We start from the raw sequence: 23,489 nt of genomic DNA on the forward strand, positions 1-23,489 counted from the left end.
ATGTGTAGGGGAGAACCAGGGCGAAAGTAACGCGGGACGAAAGTAACAAAGCGATTTTCCGAACATGCATACACGATATACTGACTCACGACCTCAGGAACGAATTGAGACACAGGGATGCTGAAATACGTCCACACCGCAGACATGTTGCTTCAGATAAGCACTTGCAGGTTGCGGTTTCTGTTTGCATCATCACAACATTTTGGGCGTATTGTTTCGGTGATAAAAGTCTTTCGGACGAAAATGGCCCAAAAGAGCATTTTCTACATTTTTGGTGGCCGAATATTCTGTGTATCCTTAAATTATAGGTGGCATATTTAATTATAATAAAGGTGAAAAAATAAGATTCATACATTTACAGAGTGTTGCCAACTTGGCAACTTTGTTGCTATTTAGCGACTTTCCAGACCACTTTAGCAACTTTTTTTTTTTCGAAAAAGCGACTAGCAACAAATATAGCAACTTTTTCTGGCGTTGTTGGAGACTTTTGGAGACCACCCCCGTCCCGAGCACTCACAGGCGGCGTGGTCCTTGTGCAGCAGACTGCAGTCTCTTCCCAGCTGGAGATGTTTCATCTCTCCACGTCCAAGACTGCATATGAATCGTGCACGCGGGAAGCTGGAGCTGGTTGATCCCGCGATGGCTTACATTCAGTGCTAGATGTGAATGTAAAATGCTTTTTGGATAAAATAAATCACTGTACAAAAATAAATGCATTTGAGTGAGCTGAGCAGGAGCACATTCAGTTCAGACAAACTGTACAGGGCTGACATGTTTATGAGCTGCATACATACAAAACAGCGTTTCCAATCATTTATCGGAGTATTGTTTGCTTCTCATAATGTTGTTTGTTTTAAATATGTTTTAAAACTGGACTGTTTGGACATATAAACATGAACATACACACTTTTGTCTTTTTCTGACCACAGAAGCAGAGAATATACAAACGGCAAAACTTTTTTACAGGGTTCCCACAGGTCCTTAAAAGTTTGTAAATCTGGGGGAAAAATTCAAGGTCCTGGGAAGTTTAAAAAAATATACATTCATAGATACAGGCCATGAAGGTGCTTGAATCTATTTTATGCAAGAAGTTTTCTGGGAAAAAAATCCATATTATTCCCTGTGTAGTGTAGGATAATATCATAAAAACTCTAGACTTTAAGCACACGTGCTAAACTGTTCACTTTAAATGCTTATATCTTCTGTATGCGAATGTTGATTCATACCAAAATGCTTTTTTTGCATAGTTGTGTTTGACACATGAAAACGTCTCGGGTTACGTATGTAACTGTTGTTTCCTGAGAAGGGAACGAGACGCTGCGTCTCTCTTGCCATACTTCCTGCGTCCCTGTAACGCCGTCTTTGGCAATATTTCAGATAGTGATATACTTACTGGCTCCCGCGTCACCCTGTCTGTGTCGTTAAGCCTCACCATTGGTTGAATTTGATATACACATTCAGACGCACTTACCCCTGGAGGCGTCCCCAAAGTGTCACTGCAGTGATGCAGCGCGAGTTCCCTCGAAAGGGAACTGTAACAATGTATCTTAAAAGGTAACACGATGTAACCTTGCTCTCACTTCAAATGTGTCCCGACATTTAGTCCTTGAATTTGAGGGTATTGGACCTGGAAAGTCCTTGAAAGATCCTTGAATTTTAATTTAACTAAAGTGTGGGAACCCTGATTTTAGGCATGTGGGTGTATTAACTCTTTCCCCGCCATTGACGAGATATCTCGTCAATTAAGAGAAAACGCTTCCCCGCCAATGACGAGATTTTCCGTCTTTCCGCAATACCGCTACTATCCACCAGCCCTTCCGCAACTTTTTAAAACCGGAAGTATTGCCCTATGGCAAGCTGCTGCATGTCCGTGTCTGTTTTAAAGATCGCTTTGAATATGATCTCTATGAAAAATCCGTCATAAAAATGGAATTATCTCTGCTTTTTGCTCAAAATATGGTGTTTTTGCAAAAACCTACCCATATTCAAAAGCTGATTACAAAAGAACCACTAAAGGTAGGATGAAACGGTTTTTTTGTTTGAAAGCAGAGGGTCTGTTCTTTCATTTGGTATATTGTATGTTTATATATTTAAAGAAGAACATTTTCTGGAAGGCATTGAACTTTGGTGAAAATCATGAAAAACGCTGGCGCTGGCTGGCAACTTTTTTTAAAAATGCTGGTGGTGAAAGAGTTAAAATGCAATTTGTGAAACAGATTTGAAGTGCCAATGTAGTAAGAATGCAAATGCAATGTGATGACGTCACTGGTATGCTAATGACGCAATAACGTAATCTAGTGACATTTAGCAACTTTTCGTTGAAAATAATTGCCAACACTGGAGAGAGAATCGACCCATACTTGACTGGAATATCATAGTTAGTGGCTGTTTGTGTGGGTAATAACTCAGGACAGGATTTGTATGTTTTATAAATAACAAGTTTAATTGTAACTCTATCAAGTTTCTCTAAGAGTGGTCTAACAATCAGAACGGTTTAATTGTTTCTACTTCTAGTACAAAAACCGACATTGTAATCCTGTTATTGGAAACTTCCGTTGCTCTTTCATGATATTATGAGAGTGAGATGGGTTGTAAATGTACCTTTGACAAAGATTTCACTTTCTGCCCCCACATGGTCCTTAAAAGTGCTGAAGCATGCATGTGCTATTTACATTCATCTTATTCTCCGTACGTTTTACTCTCTGCGGTTTTTAGAAATTGAAAACAACCAAACATTGTTGCTATGGCCTAGAAAATAAATTTCAACCAGCTGTGCCCTAGTATTTTTAGATTTAAAACATTGAGGGACTTTTTTGGGGGTTTTGTGAAGATGCTAGGCTCTGTTTTTTTTACACAGCACTCTGAAGTTCCTGTTCGACATAATCACAGCTTACTATTCGTAGCTAATCTGAAGAACACAGACAAACGGTGATGAGATATTTCAGATACATCATGCATCAAGTGTTAAGTAAAGGTTATACAAGTTAAACACAGCCTATTGAATCTACACAGGTTATTATCCATGTTTTATGACTGGGTGCTTTAATTCCAAATACTAAGCTTTACAGAAACTGTGAAGATATCGAACTTGCCATTCAAAAGTCAGAACTCTTTTCTCTCACATTAATTTTATACTATATAAACTTATTTCTAGCTGTATTTTTTCCAAGTAATTAGTTGAAAGCTGAAAAAAAAATCCTAAAGAACATGAAGTGCTGTTTTTGCCCTTGCAAAGCATTAATCATTGATCGATAGGTTTAAAAAAAGTAATGTGTTATGGGGCGTACAATTGAATGAAATACATACAAAGTCAATGCAAAGACGCGAACATGTGCGGGGCAATGCGAATGACACGAATTAAGTTGCGCGATTGCCACAAAAAAATGCGCTATTCCTCAAATGCGTTTTGAATTTGCTTGACACAAAGTTAAATCCCACGAGTAATCTAGAGCGAGGAACCCGATGCTTTGCGTTTAGTGTGTACGCAGCATTATAGTGTTCAGCTTGGATAGGGGAAAGTATTATAACATGAAAGAAAAATGACATCACCTTTAATATAAGCATTGAAATGCAAAGCATTGAATGTCCTTGTTGACTTAAGCCATCTTATGATCTGTGTCTTATGGCTTTGTGCTTGAAATCGCAGGCTCTGGGCCGTCCAGAAAACTTCAGGCATCACTTAAAGTGGCTTCGTCTGTCTCATCCTCAGTAAATTGGGAGTGAATCATGTTCCTAACAGGCTGAGATCGTTGTCCGTGACAGTATGGAGTTGAATAGCAGCGGTGGTATAATATGAGGGATATGTAATATGTTTGGGTATTTAAAGCCAGGGCAACAGAAGCTGCTTTGCTCTGAACTCTGATTGGAGTGAATCATGTTGGTTAACTCGGTGTGGGCATCATGCATATGGAAACACTCTGAGGACGGGCAAACTAATACAGAAGCTTTTATAAACAGGACTAAGCTGGTATTAGAGATGGTTTTAGCTTTCTCCTTCTGTTATGTTGCACAGACGATACTTAAAAAAGACCATAAAATGCATAAAGCACAGTTCTATGTATTTGTTTTGTTTAAAATCAATTCTTGTACTTTTAATGAGATTTACGATATGAAATAAAACTGGCAAATTAAATAGCTTTCACACTTCCAAAATAATGCTGGGTTAGTATCAACCCAGTGTTGGGTCAAAAAGGGACAAACCCAGTCGTTGGGTTAAATTAAGCCAGAAAGTTTTTATATTTGACAATTGCTTAAAACAACCCAGCATATTATATTAAATTGCAGCTCAGCAGGTTAGGTTCGTCCCTTTTTGACCCAATGCTGGGTTAAAAATAACCCAATATTTTTCAGTCTAGATAACAATTGTTTAGGCCAGTGGTTCTCAAACGTTTTGGCATGTGCCCCCAACCAGCGCTTTTGTGCATCCCTTTGCGCACCCCCCCCAATTTTTTTTTTTTGACATAACTTAGAATTTGAATTAAACAAAAGTAGATGAATTAATGTATTGTAGAAAATGTCATTAAACTGCTCCTCCCAAATTTGGGAACCACAGCACTGTAAAAAAAAGTTGCTGTAGTTTTGCAGCTGTTAACCAGTAACTTACTGTATATTTAAATGTATGTTATTTAATGGCAACAGTTTGTTCAAAGTTAAATGACCATTAACTTGTGTTTACAGAATAAAACTATAAAATAACAGCATCATGCAAAGCATTCTGGGAACAAGAAATCCTCATCAACCTTTTTCGTTTTTTTCCTTCAGATTTTGTTTCCCAGAATGCTTTGCAGGAGGCTGTTATTTTATAGTTTATTCTGAAAAGACAAAGACTTGTTCATGTTTAATGTTCATTTAACTTTGAATAAACTGTTGACAGTAAATAACATCAATTTAAATCTACAGTAAGTTACTGGGAAACAGCTGCCACTTATACTGTAATTTCTACAGAAATGTCTTACAGTGTGGTTTTGGCAGCAATGAGAATAAATGGAGATCAAATGGAGGCTTTTATTGAAGTTATTAGCTTTTATTTAAATGTGTCTCGTTAGAAGAAATATCAAAATGTGTCAAAAATCAGTGATTAAAAAAATAATAATAAAAATAGCGGTCAGTGAAATGAGTGTAATTTAATTTTATCATGTTGTATCTATAGAAATTTGATAGATATGAAATATATTATATAAATAGTTAAGATAGATGTAATATATCTGTCAATAATATTCAATGTGCAACATTCTCCTTAAATCAGATTACCTAAGCTATTTTATACAGTATATATTCATTGTATAGCTGTAAACTCTTGCTGTTTATGAATGATTTTTGCACTCTAAAAAAATAAACATTCCTGAATGTTTCTTTTTCTTTGTCTGGCTGTATGGTTCCATAAAGAACCTTTAGCCTCCACAGAACCACAAAAGGTTTTACACACAATACAAAGAACATTTAGCTAAAAAAATGCTTTGGGGAACCAAAAAATGGTTCTTCTATCACTGTGAAGAATTCTTTACAAAACCTTTATTTTTAAGTGTGTAGCAGTTTTACTTGGTTGCTAGGGTGATCTGTGCGGTTTTGGTATGTTGCTAGGGTGTTATTAGATGGTTTCTGGCCCAGATCAAAAGAAGATATATTCAATGACAGTACGAACCATAAAAATCACAATCAGCACAAAATAAACATGAAAATTCTGGGCATTAAACCATTTTTCTTGCTAATTTATCCGTTCACTGTTCTCTGAACTCATGTTGGTTATAGTGGAGACTCCTGCGTGCTACCTGTTTTCCTCCCTGACCCCAAGTTTGTTTGTTAAAATCCAGTACTCAAATGAAATGGGATGTGACCCTAATGGTCTGTCAGCGGACGTAGCAGCAGGTGCTTTGGATATCTGCGGTGCAGGATGTGGCTTGCGCGAGAGCGATTGTTGTAAACAGAAGAGAGACAGGTGGCCCATGAAACAGGAAGGCAGGTATTGTGTTTTCACTGTTTGACCTTGGACAGTAGCTCTCATCAATAACCCGTGACTCACTTTGTGCATTGTTTTGTGTTTTTTCCCACATCAAGTACAAATTGACATTTATATGTGCTGATTCCTATAGCTGACATTTTATCGGTATTTCATATTTACCGTCATTCCTTTAGTAAACCGTCGACCAGGGACATCTGATATGATTTGTTTCTGAGTAATTCAGAATAAAACAATAAAACAGTGCTTCTGTTGATCTATTGGTAGCACATTGCGTTAGCAGCTCAAAGGTCAAGGGTTCGATTCCTAGGGGACACATATACCGATAAAATCTAGCTTCAATGCACTGCAAGTGACTTATTGTTTTATACAATGCATAAATGAAATGTATAAAACAGGGCTGCAAATAATAACTAATTTGAATCGATTAATTGGTCGATTATTTTTTGGATTAATTGGATAAAAAAATGTGAAACATTTTTCACTTATTAAAGTTAAATTAAGGCACTTAATTAGAGTATTCATGTATAAAACTGTACTTTTAAAAGTAAAAATAAAAAAGTTTGTGCAGCTTTTAAAAACAGTAAAACATCTTTAAATGTCAAAATATAAATAAACAAAACAAGTGAGTCTTCAAGGATGCATTTTTAGGGCAACACATTTTTTGTTCGCCTGTGACGATTGACATGGGCTGCAGAGCCAGGCAGATGTTGGCAGTATGTTTGGTTTTTCTGGGGTGCGGTTGTGTTACCGTGTTTTTTAATTCACTTGTTAAAGCTCTAATGACCGTGGTGAACACAGTGCTGCTCATGTGTCGCTCTAGCTGGGGACAATTTCGTGTGAAATTGTTTTATGTGCCCATTTTGGGCATTTACAAGGTTCATTCATTTACCTAAGCACATTCTTGAGATTTACAAGTTCAATTATAAGAAAACCCAAACTTCATAACAGGAAAATATAGTTAAACAAGCAGCTAAACGTCCCCACGTACTAGTGGGCGGCTTAAATAACATTTCGCTAACAGAAGCTGTGGTTGATGCTGTGTTGTTTTTCTGTATTCCAATACCAACCATATCCTGTTATTCCAGGTCTGGTATCTTTATTACATTGCGACTGATATGAGTAACATAAAGATTTCCCGCTCCTCACGCTGGGCAGAACTCATCTCGTTCTCAAAGCATGACTGGACGCGTACTAACGCAACAGACAACTGTCATCCGATTAGTGGGATTATATTTTTGACAGCGCGGTTATGTGGGTGTGGCTCGGACCCTAATTTTACCATTTGCTGCGGTCAGTTGTTGGTGTAATTTAATGGTTTGGATTCAGTGTGTTTTTATTTCTTTTTCATATTAGACCGAGCATGCTGGCTCTCTTGCAGTTCTTGGCCATTCCCTGCACACAAAATGCATATCACATCTGAGACGACTATGCCCAGATGCCCTAATGTAAATGTTGATTCACGACCAACAGTCTGACCATCCGGAAAGAGCCAAGACATTGTGCGTGCCAGGAGCAAAATAGATCACAGCTTGAGTTTGCATGGTGATGCTATGTAGGGCCTAAATTCATATTGCAGCCGTGAGTAACAGAATTAAATATTGACAAATAAATGTTTTTGGGAGCCTATCTTTCAAAGCGAGATACTTAATGGTATGGTGGCATAAACCTGTAGGGAAAATATGGAGTAATAATAAAAATGTTTGGAGACAAATACTCATTCTTTACTTTCCAAACTATAAAAATAACACATAGAAGTACACTGTAGAAAATGTATTTGTTGCACCTACATTTTTAATCATCTTAAATTTTCAATTACTTTTTTGAATAGTGAGGAGTTGCCATAAATTATAAAAATTAAGTTGAATTAGCTTAAAGGACAAATATTCTTCACATTTTTACAAGATGTAATATAATCCCAGGTGTGCCCAGATTGTGTCATGGGGAAAGTTTCAGCTTAAAATACCCCACAGATCACTTATTATAGCATGTCCAAAAGTGCTGTTTTCATGTCTGTACCTTTAAATGCAAATGAGAAACAGCTTTTGGTTAAAACTAGATCTGATTCCTGTGAATAAAGTATGGGACAATAGTATAATTAACCGCATTAGTGCTACATTGTGCTAACAAACACATTTAGATAAGCTTTTGGGTAAAATTAACCAGTCAATCAGTGGGTGTGGTTGTGGGCTTTATCAGTGTGACATCACATTAACAAGAGTATCAAAACAGCATGTCTAATCAGAATGCTTTGGTTTAATGGGGATTTAAAAAGAATGAAAGAGTGAATTTTTTATTGTTGGTTTTTCATTGTTGGTGCCAAAATACATTTATATCCAAGCACCTTGTTAAAGTGGATTTTGCATAATATGGGCTCTTTACATTATTTCAACTTTTTTTTATAATTTATAGCAACTCATTTCCAATCAAGAAAGTTGTAAATCCAAGTTGATTCAACTTAAAAATTGAAGTGCAACAAGGTTTGTAGTTGACCTTTAATTAGTTACAGCCACCCTAGATTACATCCCTGCAGACATCAGGTATATATTGTTGTTGGTTTTTTTTTTTTTTTTTTCGATTTGTTTCAACTCTCCTGTTCTTTTGTTCTGTCTGTGTGGCCTGAAAACAACATCATCAGCTCATGCTGTCTGCGTCCTTTTTATTTGTAGCATCAGCCGACAGTTATGTCATCATGAGAAACGCTTCAACGTTGGCTTTATTGTAAGTGATGTGCCAGCATTTTCTGTCAGTATTTACACTGCCTGCTGAGTAGTTTAGCTAGCGATGCATTTGAATTATGTTGCAAACGTTGGTTTACTTTGCGCCGTTGACGTCACTCGTTCAGAATGTAAGCAAACACATCAAATTCAAAGCTTTCACGAACGTTGACGTATCCAACGCTAGATTCGATCCCTTTTATTTAATTGGCAGTGCGCAGAATGACAATTTTCGACATGTAGGAAAATAACCACATTAAACAGCTTAGGAGCCAAAAATACTCACCGCCAAAGGAAAACTCATAGCCACATGCTGATTTTCATATCTGTGTACCAATTTATTAACCTTTGAAGAACCGTGGAAAGAAGGATGCAACATGTGTAGTCTTTTATCTATGTTTGTACCATACAAGTATTCATATGGTAGTGTAGTGTGCATGCATACTTTACTTTGGCTCCAACACAGGATGCTGAAAAAGCAGGCAATCAGAGTTTTCTCATTTATTTTCTCAGTGGACATTTCAGACAATTCTTCAATATATAGTTGCCTATAAATCACCTCGTAGTGGCAGAGCAAGTTATTACACGTTGATGAAAGATCACAAAGACATCATTTTTTCTTTGGAGTAACATACATTGATTAATTATTCACAATTATACCAAGAACATCTATTATGAAAGTTAATATGGTCCATTTCAGTTTCATGCACAAGGGTTTTGCTAAAAATTTAAATAAAAGAAACAACCTTTATTGTGATTTTTTTTTAGTAATTGAAGTTTCTGTAGCTCATTTAGTTTATTTGTACTTTTAACCTTTATGTCAAGCCGTGCTGCTCTCAGTGTAAAGTGAATGAAAACCCCCATCCCACTTTTTTTTTTAGTTTTAACACAAACCGCTTTCAACTTCACCGACTGGTGATTCTTTATCTCAGCAGACATGCAAGCTTTAAATGTGATTAGGAACAAGGGAAACGGCACACGTCAATAATCACTCACTTATCTTCATTACGCGGTGGCGGGAGAAACTGTGATTTGCGGGTCGCATGTGTTTGTGATAAAGGAACTCTCCTGGGATTTCTGCCGACTGCCGTCGGATTGTCCGGCACTCAAACACAGGTGGTTTTCGGCACAAGTCTTACCTCAAACGAAAGTGTTGTGCCAGATTTTTTCTAAGAATGAATGATCTGTGTTATTGTTCCCTCAGACCTCAACACAGAAACCATCGATTGAGCTTTTGGTGTGGTTTTGGCCCCTTTCTTATCTAATCTTCACTGGACATGTTGAATCACATTAAATGGCGTAGAATAAAATCAAATTTTATTTTTGAAACTGTTGTATAGGAGATATTAGTAAATGTGTGCAATTTACAGTATTAAGTAAACCAGCATTTCTCAACTAGTTATAATGTTATACCCCTTTGAACAATCAACATACAGTAGTATACGCTTCGCACACATACAAAGTTTATAATTTAGTATATTAAAATGCATTTCACACAATAACACCCTTATATTAAACACATCTTTCATATAAAAGATACTCAGAAATGATTTGGGTGACTTGCATACCTTTGTGATGTTTTGTGTATTGAGAAAAGTTTAAGTGGTTTTCTACGCACAGTCTGTGTCTGTGTTTATTTTTCATGATCTTTCAGACGCAACAACCCAAGTGTACAACAGGAAGTTTTAATCAACCACTTTAGGAAACTTTTTCTGACAAAAAAATCAAACTATAAAAAATGCCTTATTTTAGTAATTTTTCTACGTTTTTAAACATACTATTTCATTTGAGTTGTGTTCAGACATTGAGTATATTTCATAAACGTGCCATCAAGATTGTACAAGCAGTGGCTGTATTTGGTTGGTCAAACTTAAATAAGCGGTCTGTAATAAGTGTTGAAGGTCTCAATATCGCTTGCCAATGCATTGAACAAAATAACAAACTGTGCTTTCACTTACGACTGGAGCCGCCACAAGTGTTTATTTTACCAGACAGTATCTGCCAGTAACATTACAGATTTTTAAACAGACGTTCAGAGTTTTTGTGTCTTTTGACAGGGAGTATGGAGTCTCTGTCTATAAGAATAAGTTATGTTTGGTCATAAAGAAGCAGTCAGAGAGCTTTCCATTAAATAAAAATGTTTCCTTTGTTTCTATTCATACACACGAAAACAAACATGCATTGAAGTTTCATCTGTGTCTGTGTACCATTGTTTGCCCTGTAAATTCATATGGTATAAAGAAGACGTTTGACAAGTGAAGGATCTAAACATCACCTTTAGCAGTTTCTTAAAGTAACAGTTAAAACCTCAAAATAAAAATGTGCCAATATATGAATAAGCCTCACGCCTCATTTTTTCTTTTAGTCAAACACAGAATTATGCTAAATAATATCCTGGCTCTTTTCAGCGTTATAATGACATTGTATAGTGCCCCATTTTCAAAGCTCCTAAAAGTCCGCCAATCCATCAAAAGCTAATCCATGCAGTTATTAAATGTCTTTTAAGGTGAAATGATGTGTTTTTGTAACGTTGAATCAGGGTCACTTTTCTGCCTGACCACAACTCATACGTGTATAGTTTGTAAAGTTTGAAATATAATTGTTGCCTTTCGAAAACCCATAGCTTCACTTCAGAAGACATTTAATAACTGTATGGATTCACTTTTGACAGATGGATGGATGGATTTTGGACCTTAAAAATTGGGGCACTATTCAATGCCATTATAACGCTGAAAAGAGCCAGGATATTATTTAATATAACTCTGACTGAAAGAAGAAAGTCGTATACATCTAGGATGGCTTGAGGCTTGTTAATATATTGGAAAGTCATATACACCTAAGACAATGTGCAATTTATTTTTATGTATAATCAACTTGGAGTCCTTTCAACTTTTATCTTTTATCTAGACTTGGGATGAGTTGCTGTAACTTGTATATATTAAACTAATTCAACTTTATTTATATTTATATCAACTAGTCAAGATTAAAAAAGTTTAAATGACAAAGTAAAAGTAAACATAAAAATAAGTAAAATAAAATAAGGACTAATTTTCATATTTAAGTGAACGATTATTTTAAAGGGATAGTTCACCCAAAAATGAAAATAATGTAATTAATGATTCACCCTCATGTCGTTCCAAACTCGTAAGACCTCCATTCATCTTCGGAAACAGTTTAAAGGTGCAGTGTGCAAATTTTAGCGGCATCTAATGGTGAGGTTGCGAAATGCAACCAAAATTTACACACTGCAACTTTAAGATGTTTTATATTTAGTCCGAGAGCTTGGTATACTGTCCATGTCCAGAAAGGGAATAAAAACATCATCAAAGTAGTCCATGCGACATCAGTGAGTCAGTTAGAATGTGTTGAAGCATCAAAAATACATTTTGGTCCAAAATTAAAAAAAATTATCACTATATTCAGCATTGTCTTCTCTTCCGCGTCTGTTGTGAAGCGCATGCGCGAGTCTAAATTCATGTGACTGCAGTGACGCGGATGACATGTTATCCTCAGACAAGTTTTTTTTCAAACTTACAGCGTGCGTCTCCCTCAGAATGTAAACGAAGCTGGGGCGCACAAAAATGACAGCTGGGGCACACCAGATGACATGTTAGATGCGTCGTACATCATCTGGGTCACTGCAGTCACGTGACTTTAGCCTTGTGCACACGATTCACACCAGACGCGGAAGAGTAGACAATGCTGAATAAAGTCGTAATTTTTTTTATTTTTGGATCACAATGTATTTTCGATGCTTCAACACATTTTAACCAACCCACTGATGTCACATGGACTACTTTGATGATGTTTTTATTACCTTTCTGGACATGGACACTATACCATATTTAAATTTTCAATGTAGGGTCAACAAGCTCTCATACTAAATCTAAAACATCTTAAACTGTGTTCCGAAGATGAACGGAGGTCTTACGAGTTTGAAACGACATGAGAGTGAGTCATTAATGACATTATTTTCATTTTTGGCTGAACTATCCTTTTAAAATCAAACAGTGCATTGTTTTAATATAACTATAAGCTGCATTGATGTAACAGCATGTTAAATTCACATGACGTTGTCTGAATAGGAAAATTAACAACAGGAGAATTTATGAGAAATGTTTTTCCTCCTTTTTGAAACTTATATGAAGCATATTTTACTGTCGTAATGATGCAGAGTATCAGCACAGACCTGCGAGTCACCCCAGATAAATCAAACTATTTAAAGAAAGTAAAGAAGCTGAATTTTGTCATTCAACATTGACCATGAAGCCTGGTGTGGCCCCTTTACACATTATAGAGATACAGACGTTCATAAAGTCATAAAGCCCAGACGTTCTCCTTAAATGATTTGAGAATACAGCCCATGCACTTGATTTCTCTCATATTAGACTTCACCTCAATTTTGCAGTCTGGGGACTTACAGTACTTCACACTGTCTGAAAATAGTCCAGGTCCAGTTCAACCCCACCCTATCACTATGAACGCCTGTGAGCCTGGAAAACTACACACACACACGCACGCACGCACGCACGCACGCACGCACGCACGCACACACACACACACACACACACACACACACACACACACACACACACACACGCACACACACAGTAAATACATTTCAAAGTGGAAAAGTCCTGGATAAAGTGTTAAGTGCTGGTCAGAAGAGAACCGAAAGGTTTTTATGGCCGAATTTAGGTACAGAGGAAAGATTCAAATGTTCTGGTTTATACTAGGGCTGCAATGATTATTTTAATAATCGATTAATCTGTCAATGATTTTTCGATTAATCGATGAATCGGATACTAAAAAGCATTCATTTCCAACCCTTTATTCAAAAACAGATCAGAAATTTTCAGAACGTGCACAAACATGTTGTTCCTTGAACATCCCTGAGCTGTTAAAGTAATAATAATAAAATAAAAATGGATTAACACAAAAAACACACACATGTATGCTTTATATCTGCCAAATATATAGACCTTTATTTAAATAAAGTGCACCTCAGCTGCCCGAACAATAAATAATTTATAAAAAATAAAGAACAATACAAATCCGAAGCAAAATTATCTGCCAACGGGGTAAGAAAAATAATCTTTACGAGATAATCTCAAACAGAAACAAGATTATTTTTATTACCCTAGTGTCAGATAATTTTCCTTGTTTTGAGCAAAAAATCACTTAATTTTGAGGTGTTTTTAAAAAAAAAAAACAAGACAAAATTTCTCATGCCATTTTTCTTGTTTAGTAAATGCATCTTGATCTGCATTGTAAACGAGAGAGAGAGAGAGAGAGAGAGAGAGAGAGAGAAATGCATTCTATGGCCGTCATTCTAAACATAAACAAGTCAATTTTACGTCTTTTAGTCATAAACCGAATTAAAGCGCTGTTTTTTGAAAAGTGCACATGCTAACTTTACTGGCTTTAAGACCATTGAGATACAAATCGATTATGAATTTCGTTGCCAACGCTTTCACTAAACGATTTTTTTTTTTTCGATTTAATCGATTCGTTGTTGCAGCTCTAGTTTATACCATAGCTTTATTTTGTGTTTTGAAAGGTGACCTGCAGTATTTCAATGTTTTTATTGAGCTGTCATCTCATCTAAGAATGACTTCAGTATGACCAGTGTTTAGAGGTCCAGATGAAAATGACAGATTACAAGTTACAGTATTGGATCAGTTATTAGTCATAATCAATAAATCAATATAATGTTCAGTAAGGAAAAAATAAGAAATATAATCTTTTTAAAGGGATAGTTCACCCAAAAATTAAAATTCTGTCATCATTTACTTCAAACCGAATGGTGTTGACCCCATTCACTTCCATAGTAGGAAAAAAGAATACTATGAAATTTAATTGGGTCCACGAATGGTTTGGTTACAAAGATTTCTCAAAATATCTTCTTTGTGTTTATCAGAACAAAGACATTTGTACAGGTTTGTAACAACAACAAAGTGAGTAAGAAAAAGTGAGACAGAATTTTTTTTTTGGGTGAACTATCCCTTTAAGGACCATCAAGCTTTTTTATTGGTCAAATGTGTGCATGTTTTTGTGAGATTTACCTTTAAGAAAAAAGTCCTGATTTGGTATTTAGTTGGTTAGTTTGGTTTAATTCGTCGTTTATTATTGTAATTTGTTGTGAAGTTGTTTCCAGGATACGAGGATGTTGTGATGTCAAAGTCCAGGTGAGCGGTCTGGACTGCGTGACGGTGTTTAAAGATGGCGCGGTTACCGTTTAAAAACTTCCCACATCCTCAGTTTCTCCTGAACTCTGAAATATAAACACTTGCTGTACTGTAGTTTATTTTGGGCTTAAAACTGCCTCATTGATTTTGTGTTTTAATTTGGAGAACAGTAGCTGCTGATGGAGCGGAGATTGAGCTCGGCTGACATAGACCTCCAATATTATCCTTCAAACCCTTCCCACATTAGCGACTCATTAAAGTCAGAGGACTGCCCGAGGGCCGAGTCGAGAAGACGTAACAAAGAACTCACAAATTGTTTTAACAAAACACATCATACTTTGGTTACAGCCTCAGTTAGATTTCACCAGCTGACTGCTGAATGAATTCACAATCATAATTTCTCTTTGGTTAACCCGGTAATAATAACTCTGGGGATTTTAAAATGACACTCATTGCATGTAAATCTAATGCTGTTATGAGTGCTTTCTACTAAAGTAGATGCTCATATGCACGTCGGCTAAGAAATGTAATATCGAACACATCCTTAGCTGGAAATTTCAAGATAGTACCATGGTTCTTTTGAAAAGGACCTCTGTTGATGCTCCGCATCACGTTGGCTACAAAGTTTGCGCCGCAGAACGTCTGGCCCCCGGGTCCCTGCGGACGACATGTTTACTGTACAAATCTCTGATCTTTGCACTGTATTTAAACATTGATTGTTTTCTGGAATCAGGACTGTCAAATCAATGTGTTTACAACAGTTACATTGGTCTCTCTGTTTCTAAGCAAATACAGGCAGAAGGGATGGAGGCGGAGGGGAGCATCATCGCACCACAGGCGCATAAACATCGGCGGGCCGCTCTGAACCCAAAATCCCTATCCAAACATTCGGCTTATTTTTACAAACTCATGATGCTTTCTGGCATCACATGTGCACACAGGCTCTAAATGCTAACAGAAACGGGATGCAATACTAATCATAACCCATCACGCTGTTGATCTCAGTTTAATACTCTTAATGTAGTTTGTTTGGTGGCCAATCTTTTTACACCTATAAACAGTAGTTGCCCATAATATTCAGGTTGCTAGTTGTTCAATCCTTCATGTCTTGAATAATATAAACATCAGACAATGTTACTGTTTTTTCATGAAATATTTCAGGGTCTATTTTTTCAATAAAAATTTTCAGATAAACCGTTTAAGAATTACAGAATCATATTTGTCTATCAAATATAACATTTTAGTGATGCCAATGAGTTGGACGGCACATTTTCGTATATTATGCACTTTGTATATTTTTTTTTGTGCGTAAATCCATTCAGTTACTTTATAGATAAAACCATGATTCACACACATGAAATCAAACCATATTGTGGTATTTTATTTGACATTTTTCACGGGAGGACAGAACACAGACATTTTGGCTCAAAGCCTTCTTCGGTGTGTCATCTTTCAATTTCGTGAGTGTTTTTTATGTATTAAATAATTACATTTTATGATGCCAAAATACTATTTCTGTTATTCTTTATTTTTTTAAATTACTTTAAATATGTATGCTTCATTAAGTATTTCATTTCAGCAGTTTTTGTTTACTGTAAATGTTGATAAGCTTTGAAAAAGTAAAAGTAATCTGCTATTGCTCAGTCTGAAAGCATTATTTTGCTACAGTAGTTTATTGTCTAAGCTTAAAGAAGTCATATGATGTGGTTAAAAGTAACATTATTTTGTGTATTTGGTGTAATGCTATGTGTTTTTTGCAGTTTAAGGTAAAAAAAACATTATTTTTCACTTTCCGTACATTATTGTTGCTTTTTTATGCTGTGCCTTGCTGAAATGCGTTGATTTTTACAAAGGTCATTATTCAGTAAAAATGCGTGGTGTGCTCCGATTGGCCAGCTGAAAATCCAGTGCGTTGTGATTGGTCGAATACCTCAAGCATGTGATGGAAATGTTACATCCCTTGCCATATTCGGAATATCAGCTCCCAATGCACAACGTCTCCATGACAACAATACTACAGTGAGAATAAAAGTTACACCGCTTTTCTTTGCGTATACATTTGGGCGGTGTTATGTAAATCTTCAGGCAAAGAAAGACATGAAATCCCATAATATGACCTCTTTAAATGCGAAGTGATGAAACAAAGGAGATAAATTATGCTACTGGAATAAATGACAACTTTTGAGATCTGAATTAAAATGCATTTGCAAATAAAGGTGCTTCACGGAGCGATGGAAGAAGATTTTCGCCTAAAGGGTTTCATAACATCTGAAGAACCTCTCTGTTTCAAAGCAGATTCTTTATAATGAAATAAGGTTCTTCTAGAAATTCGTCTTCTATATCGCTGTGGAGGACCTTTTAAACACCTTTATTTTTAAGAGTGTGGAAAAGAAACATGCTTTCCATAAAAGTTAATTGAGTCATGAATTTCTTTAACCAGATGTACAGAGCCTGAGTTTCAGCACTAGATGTTTCTGTAAGTTCCTTAATGTGTCTGTGAACCATATAAAGTAAATAAAAAGGGTAATTACTGTAGGTGCTTTCATAGTTCATGTTTTTCATCTTACCCTGCAACTTAACATTTACATTCATGCATTGGGCAGACGCTTTAATCCAAAGTGACTGGCAGTGCATTCAAGATATACATCAGTATGTGTGTTCTCTGGGATTAAACCCATGACCTTTGCACTGCTAACACTGAAAAAACTTTTGTTTGACTTTTTGGTGTAGTAAAATATATTAGATTAACCCTCAGAATTTCTATGTTGTAATACTAACATTTATTGAGAACATGAGAATAAGTAAAATGAGAATAAATACACAATTAATTCATGTACAAAATAAACTGTGTGGTAATAGTAAGTCGTTTTATATAACTGTTTTATAGTAACTGACCATAGTGATTTAAATTTAAAAAAATGTATTTAGTGCATTAACGTCTGCTTAAAAAATCTGAGTTAATTTAACTTAAGCGTAAAAAATCCATTAAACTAAATCATTCAAGTGAAATTAACTTAAAATTATCAGCACATGTTGTAAGGAATACCCATAATCCTTTGTGCCTGAATATTTATTTAATTATTTAAGCTTTTTCACAGAACAAGAACTAAAAAAAAGTTTAACTACTTAAATATTTGTTAATAAAATATCGTAAAGGTTCAATCTCTTATATTATTGATGTTGTTTTGTTGTAAATATTAATTCTGTGAAGTCACCGAATGCAGTTTTCACATGAACCCTGTTCAACACATTTTATTGGATTTCTCTTCACAGCGCTGACAATGCATGTCAAAGGCGCAGTTGTGTGTGTGTGTGTTTTATGTGGAGAATCAAGTTTATTCAATGACTGACTTACAGTCAGTTATGAATTTTGTGTTATAATCCATTTATAAAACTAAGAGTGAGTCCACACAACTATGTTAAAGAAAAATAACAAATAGTAAATACAATCTACCATAGAACAGTAAATAGGATTTATTTAATATTGACAGCAATGCTTCAATATTTAAAAAAAGTAATAGACTTTCCCTAAACAATAAAAATAAATCTAACTTCTAAAATAAAAATAGTTAAGTGACATTTACCTTATTATTTTACAAATGTTTCATGCATTATTATTATTATTTTACAAGTTGTTTTTTAAGTGAACACAATGCTCTACATACTCAGCAGTGTTGGGTAAGTTACTCAAAGCTATAATTACTAGTTACTAATGACATCTTGTGTATTTACATTACTGTACTAATTACTCTCTACAAAAAGAATTTACGGTAATAACTTATTACTAATTATTTTCTAAATCCTTTTTAGTAAATAAAGATAGGCTTGAAAAGGCTCAAAATTACATCAATTATTCTGGTCACACTTTTTAAGGTCCAATTCTCACTACTAACTATTTTTGAGTCAATATACTTCTAATTACTACTTATTAGTACTTAGTAAAGTGGTTGTTAAGTATAAGTACTGGTAGGAATTGGTTGGGATTAAGAATGTGGAATAAAGTTTTGCAGAATCAGGCATCAATATGTGCTTTTAAAGTATTATTAAACAGCCAATATCTCAGTAATATTAATGCTTATAACCAAGTTAATAGTGAGATTTGACACCAAAGTGTTACAGTTATTTTTTATTAACTCACCAAAGTAGTTAAAGTGAGAAGGATTTCATTAAATTACAGAGTAATCCCTTACTTTACTTTTTTAAAGGAAAAGTAATTAAATTACAGTAACTATTTACTTAGTAACTAGTTACACCCAACTCTGCTACTCAATCTGTTCTCATCTCTCTTAAAGGCGTGAGTCTGTGGTCGTTCGGTGGTTTGTTCTGATATTGGATGAAACCGGCGTGTCGATATTAAGCTCACTGCAATGTGGGAAGTTTTGGCAGCTGCATTGTGGGTAAACCGTGAATAAAGGCCTGCAGAGTTTGTAAATCGCTCTCTTGCATTAAATACTCAAGCATCTGTACCGAATGTCGGGGATTGCTGTGAGAAAGCAGCTTTTATTGTCCTATTAAAGGTTTCATTTGGTTAACTGCCATTTCATAAGTATTATCCGATTATTTGTCTGCCTTGGTTTTGAGATTCTTGTTTAGTAAGTGTGAAGTTTTTTTTTTCTGTGTCCAAGCCACAGTAAATTACATAAAAGTCTATTTTTCTAAAAGAAAATTTGTGCTTGACTTGCAGGTTTGCTCTTGGTGACTCTCGAAGACCCTTGCACGAGACCGCCGCCCTGGTGGAAGACATAGTGCACACCCAGCTCATCAATCTCGTAAGTCTAAACGGCATTTAAAAAGTAAACAGCCTCATTCAACACCATTCTTAAATCATTTTGCATCTGTACTGTGATATATTTCTAAAAGACCTAATGATTTATATATATTTCATTAAACGCCCAATAATCTAGCAGTTCATTTTGGGTTTGCACTGGTTAGGGTTTACATGGGTAACTAACATGACACCCCTGGTGCACATGTACCGCATTTTATATACATCTGCATCTGGCGAATGGGTTTTACCCAAATCTGTAATCATGTATAAATAGCATCATCGGAGGCTGTCTGTTTTCTCCACCAAGGAAACACCAACTACTTCAAATGTTTCCTCTGCTTTTCAAGCCTTATGAAACGGATCACGTTCGGTCCGACCGCTGCAATGTGATACGAGAATGGCGCAGAGCTAAGTAAATAACTGCGCTTACAAAGCCAATTGCTTTCACTGCTTAGATAAACACCGTTCCTCCCAGGCTTACACCTTGTCATGCTATTACCACAAGCGATTCAAAACACTGACTGTAAAGGAGCAGAATTCCCCTGAACAGGACCCAACAAATATCACCGGGAAACAGCCTGCAGTTTACCGACACGCTGACTTGCGCTATAATTGCTTACGCTCACAGGGCGCCTCTAGTTTGGAAACTCGGTCGAAGAATTATCTCATAGGGGTCACGTAGCAAACTCTTGACACATTGCGGTAGTTTTAACCTTTCACCCCATAGCTCCGCGGTGCCCGCCCTCGCAAAAAGCAGTAAAGTAGCTTTTAACATTCATTATTTTAACCTTTAGCCTTTAGTCGGAGAGCTCTTAAATCTGTCGGTGGTCTGGGTGCCTGTCATCCCACCTCACCTCCCAGATTCCCTTTAATTTACGTTTCTATTTATCAGAATATTTTTGAAGTGTAGCCTTTTTTGAAGCCAAACCCTCATGGCGGCTATATCTTAAAAAATGCTTTAAACCAGGGGTCTTCAACTACTCTTCTTCAAAGTCAGATTTTAAATATGTGGCCAAACGTTTATCCCTATTTTTACCTCTCGTATATTTTTTACTTTTATCTATTATATATATTATATGCTAACTAGTGCTGCCTCACGATTAGTCGTGACTTATCGTTTGCAGAATAAAAGTTTACATAATATATTTGTGTGTACTGTGTATAATAATTTTGTTTATATAAATACACACACATAAATGTATAATTTTAAGGAAAAAATATATTTATATAATAAATATTTATATTTATATATATAATATAAATTATATATAAATATAATCATATATATACACATGCAAATGTTTCTTAATTATATACATGCGTGTGTGTTTATTTATACATAATTATTATACACAGTACACACACATATTATGTAAACAAAAACGTTTATTCTCCAAATGATTAATTGTGACTAATCGTGAGGCAGCACTTATGCTAACTTATATTGTTTTTGTTACTTTTTTATAGGTCATATATTAAAAAACATTAAAAAACAAAAAAGATGCACACATCTTGTATCCAGTTTTTTGCTTTTTAATTACTGAAAACTCATATTTTCTTTTTTAGTTAATTTTAAAAACAATTGCTTTTTAACATTGCAAGAGCTAAATGTTAATAGTTCAACTATGAACATTGCACAAAAAGTGCAAGTTTAAATAATCAACACATGTTGAGAAGCTCACACTGAAATACATCACTTCCAGTTGCATGCGGTGTAGTCACACAAGTTTTTTAATTAATCATCCAAAGCTCAAATCGGATCCGAAAATTAAGGGCCGTTCACATTATAACGATAACTATAGACCATTTCATATAAACCATTTCATCGTTTAAAGAACTTTGTTGTTATTTGTTCTTAGTGGAGTTTACCGGAAATTACGTACGGACCACGACAGCCACTTGTTTATGTTTTTACTGCTGAAACCGCCTATAACTTTAACTATAACGATAAATATATTAGTGTCCACATCATAATGATAACTTTATGCTAATTCGCTCACGCGCACGGCATTTGTTCAAATCACTTGCCTTTAATGGCTTTAACTATGGATGTTTTTTGTAATAAAAACTTTTGCAATTGTTGCAAAAGTGTCGCTGAATATGTAAATATGCATTGAATTTACACAGCGGGTAAGTTAACCAGCAGATGTATTCAACACACTGCGTTTCACGTATCTCTAAACAGTGAATCTATTCGTTTGTGTATCTTAGCTTTTGGCGTAGTCAGTGCGGGAGAAAAAAAGCATTACGTAGTGAATTTTTTTAAGCGACTGCATCAGCGCTGAATACCTGAGGTAATTTTATGTAATGGATCAGCAATGAGCTCCACTGCCATTTCAATTGTGCGTGCACTTGAAGTTTAAATAGATTTGATTGGCTGTGAATGGTTTGTCATTCTGCAGGTGAGAAAAAAAATCGCTCCGAAAGTGATCCCAACGATATCGTTCAATTGATCTTTTTCGTTATAGTTGTGGTGTAAACTCCGCTATTCTCTTTAATATAAAATGATTTATTTTGAACTATATTTTTTATAGCTATCGTTATAATGTGAACGACCCTTTATGCAGATGGTTGGCACCCCACGCAGCCCATTTGTGACTTTCCTTCCAGGTTATTGGCCATTATTTATTGTGTACAGTGGAAAGGCGGCTTTAAAGTAACCCATGCAGATTTTAAATCAGACAAAGATGACAGAGGGGTCAGATAAAGATGATTGTTAGACAGTTGACTAGCCCTGCTTTAGTCTCTACTGTTAATAGATTGTCAAAGTTAAGCTGGCGTATATGGAGCTCCTGCGTTTAATTTTAAAGATCAATGAGGTCTGGTTAAAGTTCTGACGCTTTCCACGGCGCACACGGCCTCTCATCTGTTTCCCTGCAGCTGCGGGCCGGACAGATGAGGAAACGGCCCTCCTACATACAATACAGCCCTCCACCGGATGAACGGTTTCGCGCATCTTGTTCGCTTTATACTTTAATGTTAACCGTCAACCGCTCGGCCTGTGTGTTTCCGATTGCGGATTTATGGAAGCACAATTTTCCAGTCAGATGTACCAAAGGCTGTTTGTGTTATAAATCCAAAAACGAGTCCACGTGCCATCACACGAAAGCCAGGACAGCTTAAAATCATTCACGGATGAATATATCACCCTATTCTCAGTACGATAAAGCTGTAACATGCATCCTGCACGGTGTATTACAAACCGTAGTATATGATTGTAATTTCCACAGTCGTAAATAACACGGTGAGGTGCGTAAATCAAAGACCTGATGGCCGACGCTGAGCTTTGAAGAACATCTTAGATGATCCTGTGTTTTACCACCTTTCAACACATTGTAATTTCCTCAAGTGGCAGGTCGCTCTGCTTACATATCGCTGTTTTTCTTTGTCCAAATAATCTGTTCAGTGTTACGGTACAATACGGCACTATGTCTGTGTTTATTTGCCCCATGCTATAAATAACCTTTTCTCAGCAGTGAGCACTAAACAGGGCATGATGGTGATAACCCTTCATTAATTTTGGGTGATTTGTTATTGTTGGGAGAGTCCAGGTGTAGCTCGGGATCGGACTGTAATTGTAGCTGAAGACCACAGAGGTAATAAACCAAATTGCACAATAAATCCTTCCCAGGTGACCTGCAAAACTTTCACACTGCTGTCAGTGTAGCTGTAAAAGTGTGCGTGTGTGTTAGGAGACATGGATGAAGTTACATTTTTACACCTCGTAACCTCTTGAGGATTTGGAGATTTATTGTATCAGTAGCTGCTTTGAAAAGTTTAAATGAGTTCTGAATCTTTATAAAAACCTTCACTTTCATTATTGCTCGTACCAGGGCTTAAGCGTTAGATCTGATCCACTT

The 23,489-nt window shown here is 35.9% G+C and overlaps 1 protein-coding gene across 3 annotated transcripts in view; it reads left to right on the forward strand.

The window, feature by feature from the left end:
- The window catches only part of supt3h (SPT3 homolog, SAGA and STAGA complex component), a 106,121-nt gene that overhangs the window by 38,694 nt on the left and 43,938 nt on the right, over nucleotides 1-23,489 (forward strand). For all 3 annotated transcript variants that reach the window (XM_065254989.1, XM_065254996.1, XM_065255003.2), the window contains one exon: nucleotides 19,546-19,630. In XM_065254989.1, the coding sequence (XP_065111061.1) occupies nucleotides 19,546-19,630 (85 nt within the window). The remainder of the gene's footprint in view (nucleotides 1-19,545; nucleotides 19,631-23,489) is intronic.

This window comes from Paramisgurnus dabryanus, chromosome 17, assembly GCF_030506205.2.
Source record: "Paramisgurnus dabryanus chromosome 17, PD_genome_1.1, whole genome shotgun sequence".
Taxonomy (NCBI): Eukaryota; Metazoa; Chordata; class Actinopteri; order Cypriniformes; family Cobitidae; genus Paramisgurnus; species Paramisgurnus dabryanus.